General features: G+C 40.7%; 1 protein-coding gene across 2 annotated transcripts in view; it reads right to left on the bottom strand.

Annotated features, from left to right (window-relative positions):
- LOC146640589 (protein NLRC3-like) overlaps nucleotides 1-16,530 on the bottom strand; it is a 33,993-nt gene that overhangs the window by 12,551 nt on the left and 4,912 nt on the right. For both annotated transcript variants that reach the window (XM_085399929.1, XM_085399930.1), the window contains exons 2-4: nucleotides 13,107-13,159; nucleotides 2,773-3,057; nucleotides 152-1,943 (exon numbers count right to left, since the gene is read on the bottom strand). In XM_085399929.1, the coding sequence (XP_085256055.1) occupies nucleotides 152-1,943; nucleotides 2,773-3,057; nucleotides 13,107-13,155 (2,126 nt within the window). In that variant the 5' untranslated portion in view covers nucleotides 13,156-13,159. The remainder of the gene's footprint in view (nucleotides 1-151; nucleotides 1,944-2,772; nucleotides 3,058-13,106; nucleotides 13,160-16,530) is intronic.

Here is a 16,530-nt window from a genome sequence, read left to right as displayed (position 1 = left end):
ATGTCCTGCTGGAGAGAAATATTTAAAGTATCATGACTATTTTAGTGACTATTTTTTAATTTTTCTAAAGTGGTAGTGTTCTTTGAACTGAGCACCTCTGATTTATTTCCCATGATTTTAAGAATGAAGCGATGAGTTCATGTTTACTTACAGAGCTTTGTTGGAGGCTTTGACCACTGGCAGCAGCCTCAGAAGAGCCTTCTCTGAAGCAGAGTATTTCTTCAGGTCAAACACATCCAGATCTTCTTCTGATGACAGTAAGATGAAGACCAGAGCTGACCACTGAGCAGGAGACAGTTTACCTGTGGAGAGACTTCCTGATCTCAGGGACTGTTGGATCTCCTCCACTAGAGAACGATCATTCAGTTCATTCAGACAGTGGAACAGATTGATGCTTTTCTCTGCAGACAGATTCTTACTGAGCTTCTCCTTGATGTACTGGACTGTTTCCTGATTGGTCTGTGAGCTACTTCCTGTCTGTGTCAGCAGACCTCGTAGGAGACTCTGATTGGTCTGCAATGAAAGACCCAGGAGGAAGCGGAGGAACAAGTCCAGGTGTCCATTTGGACTCTGTAAGGCCTTGTTCACAGCACTCTGGTAGAAGTGTGTCTCTGCAGATTCTCCTGTGTTAGACTTCTTGGGGGTTGTTTGTTCTTCCAGCAGATTGAGTCCAGAGTTGATGAAGGTCCGATGGACATGAAGAGCAGCCAGAAACTCCTGAACACTCAGATGGATGAAGCAGAACACCTTGTCCTGGTACAGTCCTCTCTCCTCTTTAAAGATCTGTGTGAACACTCCTGAGTACACTGAGGCTGCTCTGATATCGATGCCACACTCTGTCAGGTCTGATTCATAGAAGATCAGGTTTCCTTTCTGCAGCTGATCAAAAGCCAGTTTTCCCAGAGACTCCATCATCTTCCTGCTCTCTGGACTCCAGTGTGGATCTGTTGCACGTCCTCTATTATACTTGACCTTCTTCACTTTGGCCTGAACCACCAGGAAGTGGATGTACATCTCAGTCAGGGTGTTGGGCAGCTGTCCTCCCTCTCTGGTTTCCAGCACATCCTCCAGAACTGTAGCAGTGATCCAGCAGAAGACTGGGATGTGGCACATGATGTGGAGGCTTCGAGCTTTCTTGATGTGGGAGATGATCCTGCTGGCCTGCTCCTCATCTCTGAATCGGTTCCTGAAGTACTCCTCCTTCTGTGGGTCAGTGAACCCCCTGACCTCTGTCACCCTGTGAACATACTCAGGGGGGATCTGGTCTGCTGCTGCAGGTCGTGTGGTTATCCAGACGTGAGCATAGGGAAGAAGCGTCCCCCTGATCAGGCTTGTGAGAAGTACATCAACTGTGGTGGGCATCGTAATATCAGTCACACTCTTAGTGTTGTGGAAGTCCAGAGGACCTCGACACTCATCCAGACCATCAAAGATGAACACAACCTGGAAGTCTTCAAAGCTGCAGATTCCTGCTTCTTTGGTTTCAGTAAAGAAGTGATGAACAAGTCCCACCAAGCTGAACTTTTCCTCTTTCAGCACATTCAGCTCTCTGAAAGTGAATGGAAATATGAACTGGATGTCCTGGTTGGCTTTGTCTTCAGCCCAGTCCAGGCTGTATTTCTGTGTTAAGACCGTTTTCCCAATGCCAGCCACTCCCTTTGTCAGCACTGTTCTGATCAGGTCCTGTCTTTTGGGTGAGTCTTTAAAGATGTCTTCATGTCTGATTGTTGTTTCAGGTCTGTGTGGTTTCCTGGATGCTGTTTCAATCTGTCTGACCTCATGTTCATCATTGACCTCTGCAGTCCCTCCCTCTGTGATGTAGAGCTCTGTGTAGATCTGATTCAGAAGGGTTGGGTTTCCTGCTTTAGCGATGCCCTCAAACACACACTGGAACTTCTTCTTTAAGAGAGACTTGAGTTTAGGCTGACACTTCTGAAGAGCATCTGAATCAAAAAAAGGAAAAAAGAAGGAAAAATACAAATCTGGTCTGAAGGAGCTATGTGATGTACTTTGGCCTTTATTTAACCTATCAAGTTTTTAATATACTCATTCTACCAGAAATCAAAAAGGGGCTTCAGGAATTCCTAAATGTATTTCCTGAAAAAAGCCACGTTAAATGTTTTGAACCTCCACATCTGCATTGCTTTGCAGCTTTTCATATGTACCTGATGCCAACATGTGCAGGCTAAACAGGTTTCTGCTTTCTGTGCCTCTTCTCCAAACTTTGTAACCAAAAATAACAACATTGAAGTGTCATAACGTTCCCCACTGCTATGTTATTTAAAGAAGCATCTGAGAGAGATTCAGTAATTCACATTTAATTCTTCTCGTAATTTACAATGGCAAAAGATAATGTAAACCCTTTCTGGCCACAATTTGCTTTATTATATGTAAATGTGGCATTTTTTTCATTAAACATTTAAGTCAAATGACCGATCCTTAAAGAGTGTCCTCTTGTTAGAGAAACACTGTGACTTTTCTTTTTTAAGGCAATCAGTTTGCATGGTTTTTAAAAGTAAAGAACACTTGTGTTTAATTAAATACAGATCACATTAGATCTAAGTAGTTTCACACGTTTATGACGATCATCAAAATTCCTCCATGTAGTTTAGAAAATACATTTGCAGGCATGTAACAAATCCAAACATTCGTTGTAGAATGACGTTCTTGCCCTCTCCTTTTTCTTACAATGAATTCTGAGGTTTCACTTTCACATCTCAACAAACTGCAAGGTGACCATTTTTATTCATGGTATATGATGCATGACCTCACCTTGTTGAGCAGATGGATCAGAGTTCAAACGCAGCTGAGAGAAAAGAGAAGGATCTTTGATCTGAAGATGCTTGATTGTTATCTTGCATGCTTTGTCTCCTTTTTTCCTCACTGTGTCGATCAAGCTGCGTGCCTTGTCTGCTCTGAGTGGGTTCCCCTCCAGTATCGATTCTTCCTCCAACTTATTTAAGATACCATCACTTACAAGGGCCTCAAGGAGCAGTTTAAGGATTTCTATTGTTACCCTCCAGACAAAGGCTGACCGTACCCTGGCAAGCTCCTCCTCTACAGGAAGAAGAAAGAGACATAAACATGCTTCTCAGTCGAAATCATGTGAAAAATACAGTGGAACCCCGACTTACGAATACCCCATTTAACAAAAAATTCAAGTTACGAAGGCAATGAACGGCAATATTTCTGCCCATGGTACGGCAAAATGCCGGTGTAACGAAATCTGCTGGCTCTGATTGGCTGAGCCTACAATGCCCACAAGGCCTTCCGAATCATGTGACAACCCCTTGGCTTCCGTACTCGTGCTTCGCTGTTCCACTTGAACGACATATTGTTGTTCTAGTTAGCAATTAGCCTATCGTTCAGCATCACCTCACTCAAAAGGTGCAATGGCTGTTTCGACTTAAGAAAATTTTCGACTTACGAAAGACCCTCGGGAACGGATTAATTTCGTAAGTCGGGGTTCCACTGTATTCTAACTTTGTTCAATTAACACTTCAACATCTCATCAACAAATACTAAATTTTAGGGTGTGTAGGGTTAAAATGATGCCAGCTTAAAATGAAACTGAAGAAAAAATTGAAACTGAAAAATAATGAAAAATATGAAAAACAAAATCTTGTCATTCATATCCTGCATTCCAGATTAAGTTTAAAATAAGAACGAGTGCAAGTACGAACGTGAGAATTATGTATATTGTAATAGGTATATTGTACCTAAATGATAGTATATTGTACAAACATGAAAAGTATATTGTTAGAACTATATCTAATATTGTTAGAACAATAGTATACTATAATAATAAACTTTTCACGTTATAATGTGACATAGCTCTATTTTTCTTTTGCCTGGGTGGCGGCTCTACGCTTCCGTACTACGCTTCTGTATCCAACACTTTTCAATGTGGCCTCACAAAATTATTATGACTACAACAACCATGAAAAGAGTTGGATGGACATTGCTACTCAATCACAGCTGCCTGGTCAATGTTTTTCATTAGTAATTTAGCAAAGTTGATGGTGTGTGTGTCTGTAAGACAGAGAGAGGGAGAGCGAGGGACAGATTTTGTATGATAAGCTTCATGTTATGAATGCACAGTTTGAGCACTCGGGTCGCATCAGAGCATCAGGCCATATAGTGTGAGACCCTGCATCGTGACCTATGAACTTCTAACCTCTGCGATTTAATTGTACAGTTTGAGCAGGAGCTGAATAACGCGACTGAAAAAAAAAAATCGCACAGTGTTTGCCCAGCTTAATGCAGACTGTTTAAACTAAACAAGCTGCTGTTTCACATAATAAACCCTGTCAGCTGCAGTATTGTCTTCTGTTTTAACAGTTAAAGCAGTAGAGACGAGCTGTTTGCATGTGCGTGGAACTCTAGCGTCATTAACCATGCTAGCTGTTAGCTTATAGCTCACGCTAGCTAACCAGCGAGCAGTTAAAAGGACAGCTGAAGCTGCACAAAATACCCACAAACTTATCTCACTACAATGTAGCGCCGAAAATATGACTCGCAGCTCAAGCTCGACACAGCGTCTGTAACATAAGACTGACATCCAGCTAACCACAGCTAAAAGATATTTAGAGAAAACTTACAGTTTCCTCAGGTTACATGAACTGAGTTGTTTCACGCTGAAAAGTTGGTTTGTTTTGGCTCTCACTGAAGACATAGCTGCTCTTTTGTGCTGCTTTTACCCAATGGTATCTTTTGCGAGTGTGGACGCGTCATCTGTTTGCTCCTTAAATGCTTTTCTTCTTTTATTGATTTTTATGCTGATTTTTTCCCTTTTTTCCGTATGAGCTTACCTGCGATAGCTTCTGGACACTTATAGATCATTAGGACTAAAGTGTTCTTAACAGAAACAGCAACATTTTTATAGTTACCTTATCCTCAGCGCTCCGTGTGTCTGTGGCCTAGACACAGCTGAAGCCTGATTACAGTGTCTGGGCACCGAACAGCCCCAATAGCCTGGAAAGGTGCTAACCGCTAGGCTAACTAGCAACAAGATGCCTTCCCTATCCACAGATGACTACCTGCAGAAGATTGCAGTACTGGAGACAAAAATTCATCGCTTAGAAGTAAACGTGGAGGTAAATGGACTGTGTGGAAATGAAACAACCTTACCTTTGATTCAAAACAATGGCGATGAGCAAGCTAGTACACAGCTAAGGAGCACAGATAACATGACCAAGAAAGTAGACTCTGTGCATTATTATAAATCCTCAAGTGATAATCCCCCCTTGGACTGTCTTGGTGCAAAACCAAGACATAAATCATGTCTCCTGGAAGGCGGAGGACGTATCACGGGCAGAGCACAGCGAGCTGAAATCTCTGAAACCGACTGGCCTTCACTTCCTACGAGACAGAGAAGCTCTTCTACCCCTGTATACGAGAGGAAACAGGACTGGACAACAGTGAATAGGAAGGTTAACAACAAACCTCCAAAACAACTGAATGTGAAACTGCACAACAGATTTGCTCCACTATCAAAGGACCCTGGATCTATATCGGACAACCATCCATCTAAAAGCAGCGAAGTAAGGTCTGAAAATCTGTTGAAAAGTAAAAGACCACAGGGAAAGCTAAAGGCTAGGCCTGAAACTCTGATTGTGGGTGACTCTGCCGTAAAGGATGTACAAATGATGTGCGGTAAGAACACTAAAGTCCTCTGCTTTCCTAAGGATATGGTCAACAACCTGAAGGAGAGAATTCTTCAAATTGCAGATGAATATCCAACTGTGACAAACATTGTCCTGCATACAGGGTCAAACGATGTGTCCAAACAACAGTCGGAGGTTCTGAAACGGGACTTTACTGGATTATTAAATACTGTAAACTCTCTGAATGCAGCTGTATTCATCAGTGGACCTGTACCGCCGGTCAGTCTCGAGAGATTCAGCAGGTTGTTTACACTGAATAAATGGCTTATATCAGCATGTACTGACCACTCGGTGCATTTTATCAACAACTTTAATATTTTTTGGGAACGCAGGCATCTGTTCAAAGCAAATGGATTTAATTTTAACAAGTCAGGGGTGAAACTGTTCACCTCCAACTTGTTTTATTCCATACGTCATCCATCCGTGCTTGGTGCCAAGGCTGAGATAAACGAGGAGTTATCTCATAAAGAGGAACAAACAGTACTCCAAGAACAGACAAAGCCCAGCAGAAACCTTGAGGAGGAGCTCCATCTGCCCCCACCCGGGAAGAGCCTCAGAAAGGAGAGACATCTGAGGCAAGAAGAGGGGTCCCTATTTGCCTCCAACTCTCTCAACAACACCAACGACCAGGACCAGGGACCACGATCTTCCCCAGTCCCCCAAACCCCTGACAGGCCATCACCCGCCTCCCCCTCCCTTTCTCCCTCCTCCCCACACCTGAAATTCACTGAGGAGATGATGGAGCGAGTCAATGCTGGGCTCAGATCTACCCCCCGGCCCAATCCCTTTTTGTCCCCCATAAACCCCCCACCAGAGCGGCCAAAGGTTCGCCATCGAGCCCCGCCCTCATCAGAGCAATCGAAGTCACATTGCCCAGCCTCGCCCCCCTTAGTTCCTCCTTACCACCTTCACGCTCTGTCTCCACAGTCTGATGTGTTTAGGGTCCGGGCTGCGAGGATTATGGCAGTGGTGACTTTTCCCAGGAGAAGCTGGGACCCTGTTTACTAGAAGGTTTTAAAATCTCTGTACTTTTAGGTGACAGAAGGAGACATGTGGCCTGGTCAAAACACAGAGAGGTGCACTCTAAAAGATCTTTAAACATAGTAAACATACCTTGTGTGCCACAGACTGCTCCCAAACACGAGGGGACAAGTAATGCCTCTAAAACACTTAAGTTGGCTTTATTAAACGTTAGATCTTTAGCTGGGAAAACATTTTTAATTAATGATTTAATCACTGAGCACAGCCTTGATTTTATGTTTTTAACTGAAACTTGGTTGGACCAAAGTAACAGTGGAGCTGTTCTCATCGAGACGACCCCTCCTAACTACAGTTTTATCAGTGAGGCCAGGGTGAGCAGGAGAGGAGGAGGGGTTGCTGTCTTATTTAATGAATCATTTCAATGTAAGCAGCTATCTCCTGGAAGTTTTCAGTCTTTTGAATATGTGGCTTTACAGCTGAAGGCCCCATCCAAAGTTGTGTTTCTTAATGTTTACAGGCCTCCCAAATACTGCACAGACTTTTTTAATGACCTCAGTGAACTGCTGTCTGTGATCTGTGTTGATTTCGACTGTGTAATTATTGTTGGGGATTTTAACATCCATGTGGACAACCCTCAGGACAAAGGGACTAAAGACCTGAGTAACACTCTGGGCAACTTTGGGCTGACTCAGCATGTAACAGAGGCCACACATAATAGAGGACACACTCTTGACCTACTGATCTCCAAAGGCCTGAGCATTTCAAAGGTTACTGTGTCTGATGTGGGCCTGTCTGATCATTACTGTGTTTTCTTTGAAAGTAAAATCTCAGCCCACACAAATATATCAACAACAGTGATCACAAAACGGTGTATAACTGAAAACAGTAGTGCAATTTTTAACCAGGTCTTCCCATTAACACCTGACCTGTCCAGAGGGTCAGTCAATGAGCTCGTCAATAGCTTCAATGCTAACATGTTAAATGTAATGGACACTATTGCTCCCATTAAGGTGAAGGAAGGAAGGAGTCTCCATGGAGAAACTCCACACTGGTGAAAAAAGAAAAAAGAGAGTGTAGGAAAGCTGAGCAGGTTCACTATGACATCTATAAAGAGAAACTTCACAATTTTAATTTACAACTGAGGAGTGCAAGGAGGTCCTACTTCTCTGACATCATCACTAAAAACAGCCATAATGCTCGGGTCTTATTTTCTACAGTTGACAGGCTAACGAACCCTCCTGTGTCAGTGGCAGCTGAACTTCATTCGACCATGGCCTGCAATGACTTTGCCAAATTCTTCACAGAAAAAATCCAAAAAATTAGACAAGCAATTGGTACATCAACAGAAGATTCAGGATATGTACTGTGTCCACCAAAAAACTGTTTAAACACCATGAAACAGTTTCAACCTATTAACAGCAAAGACCTGGAGGACATCTTAGGTCAACTGAACTCCTCCTCCTGCTGTTTAGATGTCCTGCCAACAAGTTTTTTCAAAAAGGTCTCAAAGACTTTAGAGTCAGACCTGTTACAGATCGTCAACTTTTCTTTATTATCAGGTGTGTTTCCAGAATCACTAAAAACTGCTGTAATAAAACCTATACTGAAAAAGGACAATCTTGACAAGACACAAATGAACAACTACAGGCCGATCTCAAATCTCTCATTTTTAAGTAAGATCATTGAAAAAGCAGTTTCTCAACAGCTCAGTTACTTCTTAAAACAGAATAACTACTACGATGCCTTCCAGTCAGGTTTTAGACAGAACCACAGTACTGAAACCGCTCTGACCAAAGTGTTTAATGACATATGTCTGAATACAGACAGTGGAAAAATGTCAGTCCTAGTTTTACTGGATCTCAGTGCAGCATTTGATACAGTTGACCACAACATATTACTCAAACGACTGGAGAACTGGGCAGGTCTTTCAGGAACTGTACTAAACTGGTTCAAAACATACTTAGAAAACAGGAAATACTTTGTATCAATAGGTAACTTCACATCTGAGCAGACAAGTATCACATGTGGAGTTCCCCAAGGTTCCATCTTGGGACCCTTTCTGTTTAACATTTACATGCTCCCACTGGCACAGATTATAAAGAACAACAAAATAAACTGTCGTAGCTATGCAGATGACACACAAATATATATCACAATGTCACCAGGAGACCAAGGCCCCGTACAATTTTCTCCAGCTAAACAAAAACAAAACTGAAGTAATAGTCTTTGGCGCCAAAGAAAAACGATTACAGGTCACCAGAGAACTTCAATCTATACATCTAAAAACCACAAACCAGGCGAGAAATTTGGGTGTAGTGATGGATGCAGACCTAAACTTAGAAAAACACATTAAGACAATAACAAAGTCAGCTTACTATCACCTCAAGAATATTTCAAGGATAAAAGATCTGATGTCTCAACAGGACCTGGAAAAACTAGTCCATGCATTCATCTTTAGTAGGCTTGATTACTGTAACAGCATCTTTATAGGTCTACCTAAAAAAAAATCAGTCAGACAACTACAGCTCATTCAGAACTCTGCTGCTCGAGTCCTCACTAAGACCAAAAAAGTGGACCACATCAGTCCAGCTCTGAGGTCTTTACACTGGCTGCCTGTCCATCAGAGGATAGACTTTAAAGTTCTGATGCTGGTCTATAAAGCTCTGAATGGTTTAGGACCAAAATACATCAGTGACCTCCTGACCCAGTATGAACCTTCCAGATCCCTCAGGTCATCTGGATCCGGTCTTTTATCAGTTCCCAGAGTCAGAACCAGACACGGAGAAGCTGCATTCAGCTTTTATGCTCCTTATATCTGGAACAAACTCCCAGAAAGCCTCAGATCAGCTGAAACACTCAGTTTATTTAAATCCAGGTTGAAGACTCACCTGTTCTCAGCTGCATTTGAATAAAGCACCAAATCCACACTTTAAGCTTAAATTTCAAAACTTACATTTAACTACTGATTTTATCTACTGTTCTGATTTTATCTGTTTTGATTTTATATACTGTTTTGTTTGTTTGTTTGTTTGTTTGCTTGTTTTAATCAATTTTAAATCATGCTTTTTATTTGTTTTTGTTTCTAATGTCTCTGTAAAGCACTTTGAATCACCTTGTTGTTGAATTGTGCTATACAAATAAATTTGCCTTGCCTTGCCTTGCCTTTGAGCGAAACATTCTTTGTATGTGAGGAAAATGCTGTTCATCCTCTTCAGCTCTAGCGTAGACAACTGGCTTTGCCATGTTTTCATGTGTGTCTTCTTTCCGTGTGTCCGCTACTTTGAAACGCTTGGGCCGCTCTGCCCGCCACAGTTTCAAGCTGGTCATGTGACTGCATGGCCACATCTGATTGGTAAAAAAGTTACCGGAAACTCCACTGGCGGCATGTTATCTAATGTGTTAAACTAATTATTTTTTAAAAAGTAACGAGTCAAATTTTGGAAATGTAGCAGAGTAAAAGTACCGTTTCTTCTTCACAAATGTACTCAAGTAAAAGTAAAAAGTATCGTGCAAAAAGGGTACTTTAAAAGTAAAATTTTTTTCCAAAAACTTACTCAAGTAAATATAACGGAGTAAATGTAACTCGTTACTACCCACCTCTGCAGACGGGTAAGTATACAGGTATACTATGAACAAATATACATATATAAAGATGAAGCACTGTGAGGTAAACAGATCTACAGAGTGCTATGAAAATATCTACAGTAGTGGAAGCGTAGCTCTCTGAACAGACTATAACAGTGTAGGCACTATAACAGAGACTACACCATGTCAGTGTCCTAAAACTACAGCAGTAACCAACGTGGTGAATGTTGATAATGAAAGGATCATGGTCACTGGGAGGAGGAGTGTAGAAGGGTTAGGTGAGTGTGGATGGAAAGGCTCAGCGGGGACTGAGTTCAGTAGGGTGACAGCTGTGGGGAAGAAGCTGTTCCTAAACCTGCTGGTTTTAGTCTGAAGGCTCCTGTAGCGCCTCCTGGAGGGGAGGAGGAGCTGGAAGAGTTTATTGGCAGTATGAGAGGAGTCTGAGAATGATGCATACTCGGCGTAGAAATCTCTTTTTGAGCGTTGTGTGATGGAGAACTTTGCTTTGTGTAATGTTATAAATACTTGGATAATCCTCAGAGTCTCTGGACTTTTACTTAGAGATATTATATTCAGTCCTGTGGATAGTTATATATTTAAAAATATATTATCCTCTCTGGTTACTCTGGTATGAATGACTCTGAATCACTTTATGGTAAATAACACACTATTGGCAAAAATAAAAAACTGTGAAAGAATTCCAGATGACAAGTCTGTAGTTCGACATACAAGTGACGACCTTTGACCTTCATCAGTTTTTATTTAATTGTGTCAGAGAAACTCAAACGTGCTCTTCATGCAGCTGAGTACATTCAGTGTTTAAAACGGAAGCTGTGCAGGTCTGAGATCAGCAGCTTTGTGAAACACCAAGCTGAGGTCCTGTTAATGCTGATATATAGTGACACAGTTACATTTCAATTTAATTCAATTTTATTCATATAGCGCCAAATCACAACAACAGTCACCTGAAGGTGCTTTATATTGTACAGTAGATCGTACAATAACAGATACAGAGAAAAACCCAACATTCATATGATACAGGGGTGATTAATCCTTTTGACTTTGTTTTTATCAATAAAACAGCTGCAGCTTTCACTACAGCACATGTGGTGCTTTAACCTTTGTACTGTTTGCATCAGTTCATTCTGCAGTTAACATGTGAACATGTTGGATGATCTGTCTGCTGTCACTGGGTGGTGTTGAGGTCTGAATCTGAGGGCAGCTCCTGTAATCACAAAGAGAACAGAACCATCACAAACTGAAATATAAAGTTTATCTCAAATCTGAAATAGAGCTGATCCTTCTGTCCTCACACACCCAGGATCTGAAGTTCTTCTCTTACATTTCTTTAGTTCTTCAGCTCTGCTCACATACGAGCTGTTTATTTTTTAAAGCCGTATATATACCAACAGATTTTCCAATATAATGTTAACCTTTGAGTTGTTGGTGCTTTGTGAATGTGAATCTGCATACATGAGCAGACGGAGCAGGTTTCAGTCCTGGTTCAGTCTGCTGCTGCACCGTGGTCACCAACATACAGAGGTATCATAACAAATATTAATGCTTTTTTCCATCTCAAAGGATGTAAGCTGTACTGCACATGTAACTTTGTGAACTTACCTCAATAAGAATGATTCAGACTGTTTTATTTAACCTGAATATTTGAAACAAACTTAGTAAAAACAATACACAGAGTCAGTGCTAAAAATGTAATCCGAGGAAAAATGAAACACACATTTTAACTTAAGCTGCCAAGCAGAAGTATTTGGTTTGAGTACATAAATATTAGGCTTTGCTATTTAATCTGTAATTAATGATTAATGAGGGGTTACTGAAGTGCAAGCCTTTTTTAAAATATGTGTTAATATCCTTACAGATGTGGCAAAAGAGTGAAAACATGCTGCTGTTTGCACACATTTAATAATCAGCTCTGCACAGGAGCTGCAGCAGAGTGCAGCCTGTTGCTCTTACAGTGTAATACTCATAATAAAAGTACAGTAACTGTGGTTAGTTACTGACTGAGCAGCCCGGTGCGTTTCTGCTCATTTCGTTCACCTGCACGGGTTAGCTAAACAAACTTTACAAAACAAGTTTTGCCGATAGCCGAGTGCCCATCTTAGCTAGCTAGCTAAGGATGTTAGCTACAGATTAGCTTACAAACACCTTTCACTTACCAAAAATATTGTGGCGGCTCTCAGGTCCTTCTGTCAGGCAGACACTGAAGAACACCTGAGTCTGTCAGTTTGAAACAGTCGGTAAACGCTGGACCTCCTCTCAGCGTCCCCGCTCTATGTGCCGTTCAGAGATACGCAAGTTTCTTCATGACTGCAGCTGCTGCAGATATTAGGTCGTCCATGATTTCTACAGTCACTGGTCAGCAATATAATGTGCGCAAACATATGTGGCTCATATATGTGGCTCTGAAGCCCCGCCCCTCAAGCGCACCCTCAGATGCCGAAGCAGTGCCAACTAATTGAAGCTGAAAAAATAACTGTACGTGGAAAAAAACGATGTAAGTGTGAAAACCACATGAACAGTGAGTTTTTCTTTAAATTTCTATATTTATGTTTTTTCACTATCATTTCACTTTCAATACATTTGTTTCAGTTTCAATATTTCTTCAGTTTCATTTTAAGGTGGCATCGTTTTAACCTCATATGTGGGTTCAAAGTACAAAAAAGTCCAGTTGTTTCTCTGCCAAACTCCTTAGACTGGAAGTTCTCATGTTATATTAATGTCCCACAGAAAGATTAAGGCAAAGATTAGGACAGGTTACAACTCGTGAATTTTATGTACTTGTCACAGTTACAAAAAAGAATCTGCCTGAAGTCTATACATCCATACGTCTCATCATACAAAGCACTGATCTCCTACCTGCTGATGGAGCTGCTTTGGCTGGCTGTTCTTTAGGTTCTTCCATCATCTTTCTATAACAACACGAGAAGATGATTTTACCAAAAGAAACAGTGAACACAGTCTGGGTGTCACATCATATGAATTTGTGTCATGGTTTAGTGTACGGGCCACACACACTGAAACTGATCTGTGTGAAAGAACACATCGATGACATGTGAATGTAGTGATAACCTCATCATAATAGAGGTTTTTACTTTTTCACATATTTGTTCAGTATAATGATTAAATAATCTGACAATACAAACCTAAAATACTTTGTTCCCTGTCTGCGACTTTGTGCGTCTCTGCTGTTAGTGCTTAAAGGAAGTTTTAAACTTAAAATCCTTCCCCACATATGTGACTGTGGTCTCTGGGGCCATTATCCTGAAACACTGGGGCTCAGCCCTGAAAGCTTTGCTATCTTCACCTGATAACAGCAGCTGTTTAAAGTTATTGAGTTTGACAGGGAAGTGAATGTAAATGTGAGACACTGTGTGCTCACAGCTAAAGGCTGCAGTCAGCTGTGTCAGAGCGTCCAATGAGCCTTTAATAAACACTCAGAGCTCCATGTTGATGAAGCTGTCATGTGTGAGCTTGTGAGGCTCCTTTAAACTGGCTCTGCTCTGTCAGATGCTTCACTGTCTCATCAATCTGCTGCACTCTTCATCTCCTCCTCTCTCTCTCTCTACTGTACTGTTTGAAAAAACAAACAAATCAGCGTTAGCCAATCAAACTCTGTGCAGATGCTGCAGCTACAGCTGATATGTCATTCAGCTGTTCATCAATCAGCTTCTGCTGCTGTTTATTCGGCTCTTACTCTGAACACGTGCAGATCTAGGAAGATTTTCTTGGGGTGTCAAAATCAAAGCGTTTGTTTTTTCAAACACACATGGAGGTGTTTATATCACATATGGTTTAAATGATTCAAATGCAGTAAGTATACATGTTTCATATATCGTCTATAACTGAATTATGTTCTGTAGCCTACATAATGAAACACTTTAGTTGCATAAAACGTGAATTTTGATTTTACAGTGGGGCAAAAAAGTATTTAGTCAGCCACCGATTGTGCAAGTTCCCCCACCTAAAATGATGACAGAGGTCAGTAATTTGCACCAGAGGTACACTTCAACTGTGAGAGACAGAATGTGAAAAAAAAAAAAATCCATGAATTCACATGGTAGGATTTGTAAAGAATTTATTCGTAAATCAGGGTGGAAAATAAGTATAAATAAGTAAGTAAGGATCAGCAGAGTTGAGGTGTTGGAGGATTGGATGTTCCAAACACAGCTGCAGTCAGAGAAACAGATGCAGAGACAGACGAACATCATGTGCTGAAGATCAAACTCTGTACAGACACAGGAAACAGCAGCACCGACTGAGATGCTCTCAATGACCACGTTCCTATTAAACACAGTTAGCAAAAGAAAATGAAAAAGAGAGAAAAGCTTAAATAAATTGCTGATTCTTACAAATTTACTTTAATAAGCCCCACGCTCCCGTACCGGGGGCAAAAGACATGTGTGGTATCCACAGAAATCTCTGCTAAAGTCTGATAGAAAACATTTCTACAACCACCAAACACACGAAACAAGCAATGATTAAAAGAGTAGTTACATAAATGCCCAAAAGTCCATAAACAAACAAAACCAAACAGACTTCATGTAATCGGCTAAAGAAAGGCTAGTTAGCTCCCAGAGCTATCACCGATTCCAAACACCAAGTTTCACCGCACTCCGACTAAAACTCACTGAAATAGTTCCAAAAGAAGACCACAAAAACACACAGCGGCGCAAATGTGCTAAGACAGATTTCCTCCTTTTTGCCAGTACCTGATAGCATCGTGATTATCAGCAGCTACCACGGCTGCATCAGAGCCACATCCATCAACAACTGCCATTATAGAGACTGAAAATGTGACGTCAGTCCAGGGTAAAAGCGCAAAGGATTCTGGGAACGAGTGGCAAGCGGTACTAGTGCAAGCAGGCTTTCACATGAAAACAGTCACACAGCGATAAAAAGACACACAAAGAATGGCAAGAAGCTGTTGTGTTATTAAGTGCAATAGTCGCATGACAGCCACAGGAAGCCGACGGATAAAGAGATCGGTTTTTATCGGATTGCGTCGTGGAAGAGAAATTGTTTAAGCCATGTTTCCGAAGTAACAAAGAGCTGACAGATGGCCTGGTTTACATCTGTAATGCCAAAAAAATCCACCAGAAGGCGCTGTGAATGTAAACGGTTGGCTCTTCTTATACCTCTCCCAAACAGGAAGTCAGAAACAAAAAAAAACATCCAACATATTTTCAGTGTTTTTGATTAAACTAAGATAGGAAGATATAATTTTTGATATATGATAGTGTTAGAGGACTTACTAAACAGATGTATGTCACTTGACAGCATTAAGAAAGTGAAATTAAATATTTAATTTTTTTTTTTAAAAAGTGGTCAGCCGAACAGTTGATTTGTCCCTTCATGGTGCTAATGCTAACATAACCTAAATGTTATTAATGTTGATTATTTGCTATAAAATCATTGTTTATCCATTGCTGTTGATAAATCAAATTAAGTGTTAATTTGATTAACATGATGCAGCTCTCCAAGACCACAGAATAAATGCTACACCCTAAGACCCCAATGACCAAAACCACAAGCAGATGTGCTTGATTTGCACTGTTTTTTTCTCTTTTTTTAAAAAAACAAAAATGATTTTGCACAGTAGAATTCAATCAGAAGTGGCCTGAATGTGAGTATTTTGTGCTGTATCACATTTTTCACATTTGCAGATGAAAAAACTATGTATTTTGTTGTTTGATATTATACTGTCCTTTGATGGAATGAAAACAGCAATGTTCACTGGCATGCTGCTAGAAATAAACTGTATCCAATGCCCTGGATAGATTTTGTTATTCATTTAATTTTAATTCGGCACTTTATTTAATTTTTTTCAACTGTATTATCTAATGTACTTGTATTTGCATGACACTCAACCGTTTGGTACAGATCAATATTTTAAAAACTACAGGGTCTATTGAAAAAAATGATTGTGGTTATTACTCACCCAACTCAATAAGGAATGGAAAAAAGAAAATTACATTGCTTTTTTTCTTGGTGAGGACTTCAAAGGGCTAAGAAACCTGGACTTGATCACAACGTTTTAGCTAATTATAGGCCTATTTCCAAGCTGCCTTTAGTTTCCAAGGTTTTAGAGAAAATTGTTTTTAGTCAACTGAAAGATGACTAGATGATAACGGCATCCTTGAGGTTTTTCAGTCAGGTTTTAAAACCCTTACTAGCAATGAATCTGCATTATTAAGGGTTTTTAATGACATCCTTCTGGCATGTGATTCTGGTAACCATGTTGTTCTTGTCTTGCTTGATCTAACTGCTGCTTTTGACACCG

The sequence above is a fragment of the Rhamphochromis longiceps genome, unplaced genomic scaffold (assembly GCF_057381845.1).
Source record: "Rhamphochromis longiceps isolate RC_006_pf unplaced genomic scaffold, R_longiceps_female_GT1.1 unmapped_scaffold_4, whole genome shotgun sequence".
Lineage (NCBI taxonomy): Eukaryota > Metazoa > Chordata > Actinopteri > Cichliformes > Cichlidae > Rhamphochromis > Rhamphochromis longiceps.
Note: the sequence above shows the minus strand (reverse complement) of the source record. Positions and strands in the feature narration are given on the sequence as shown.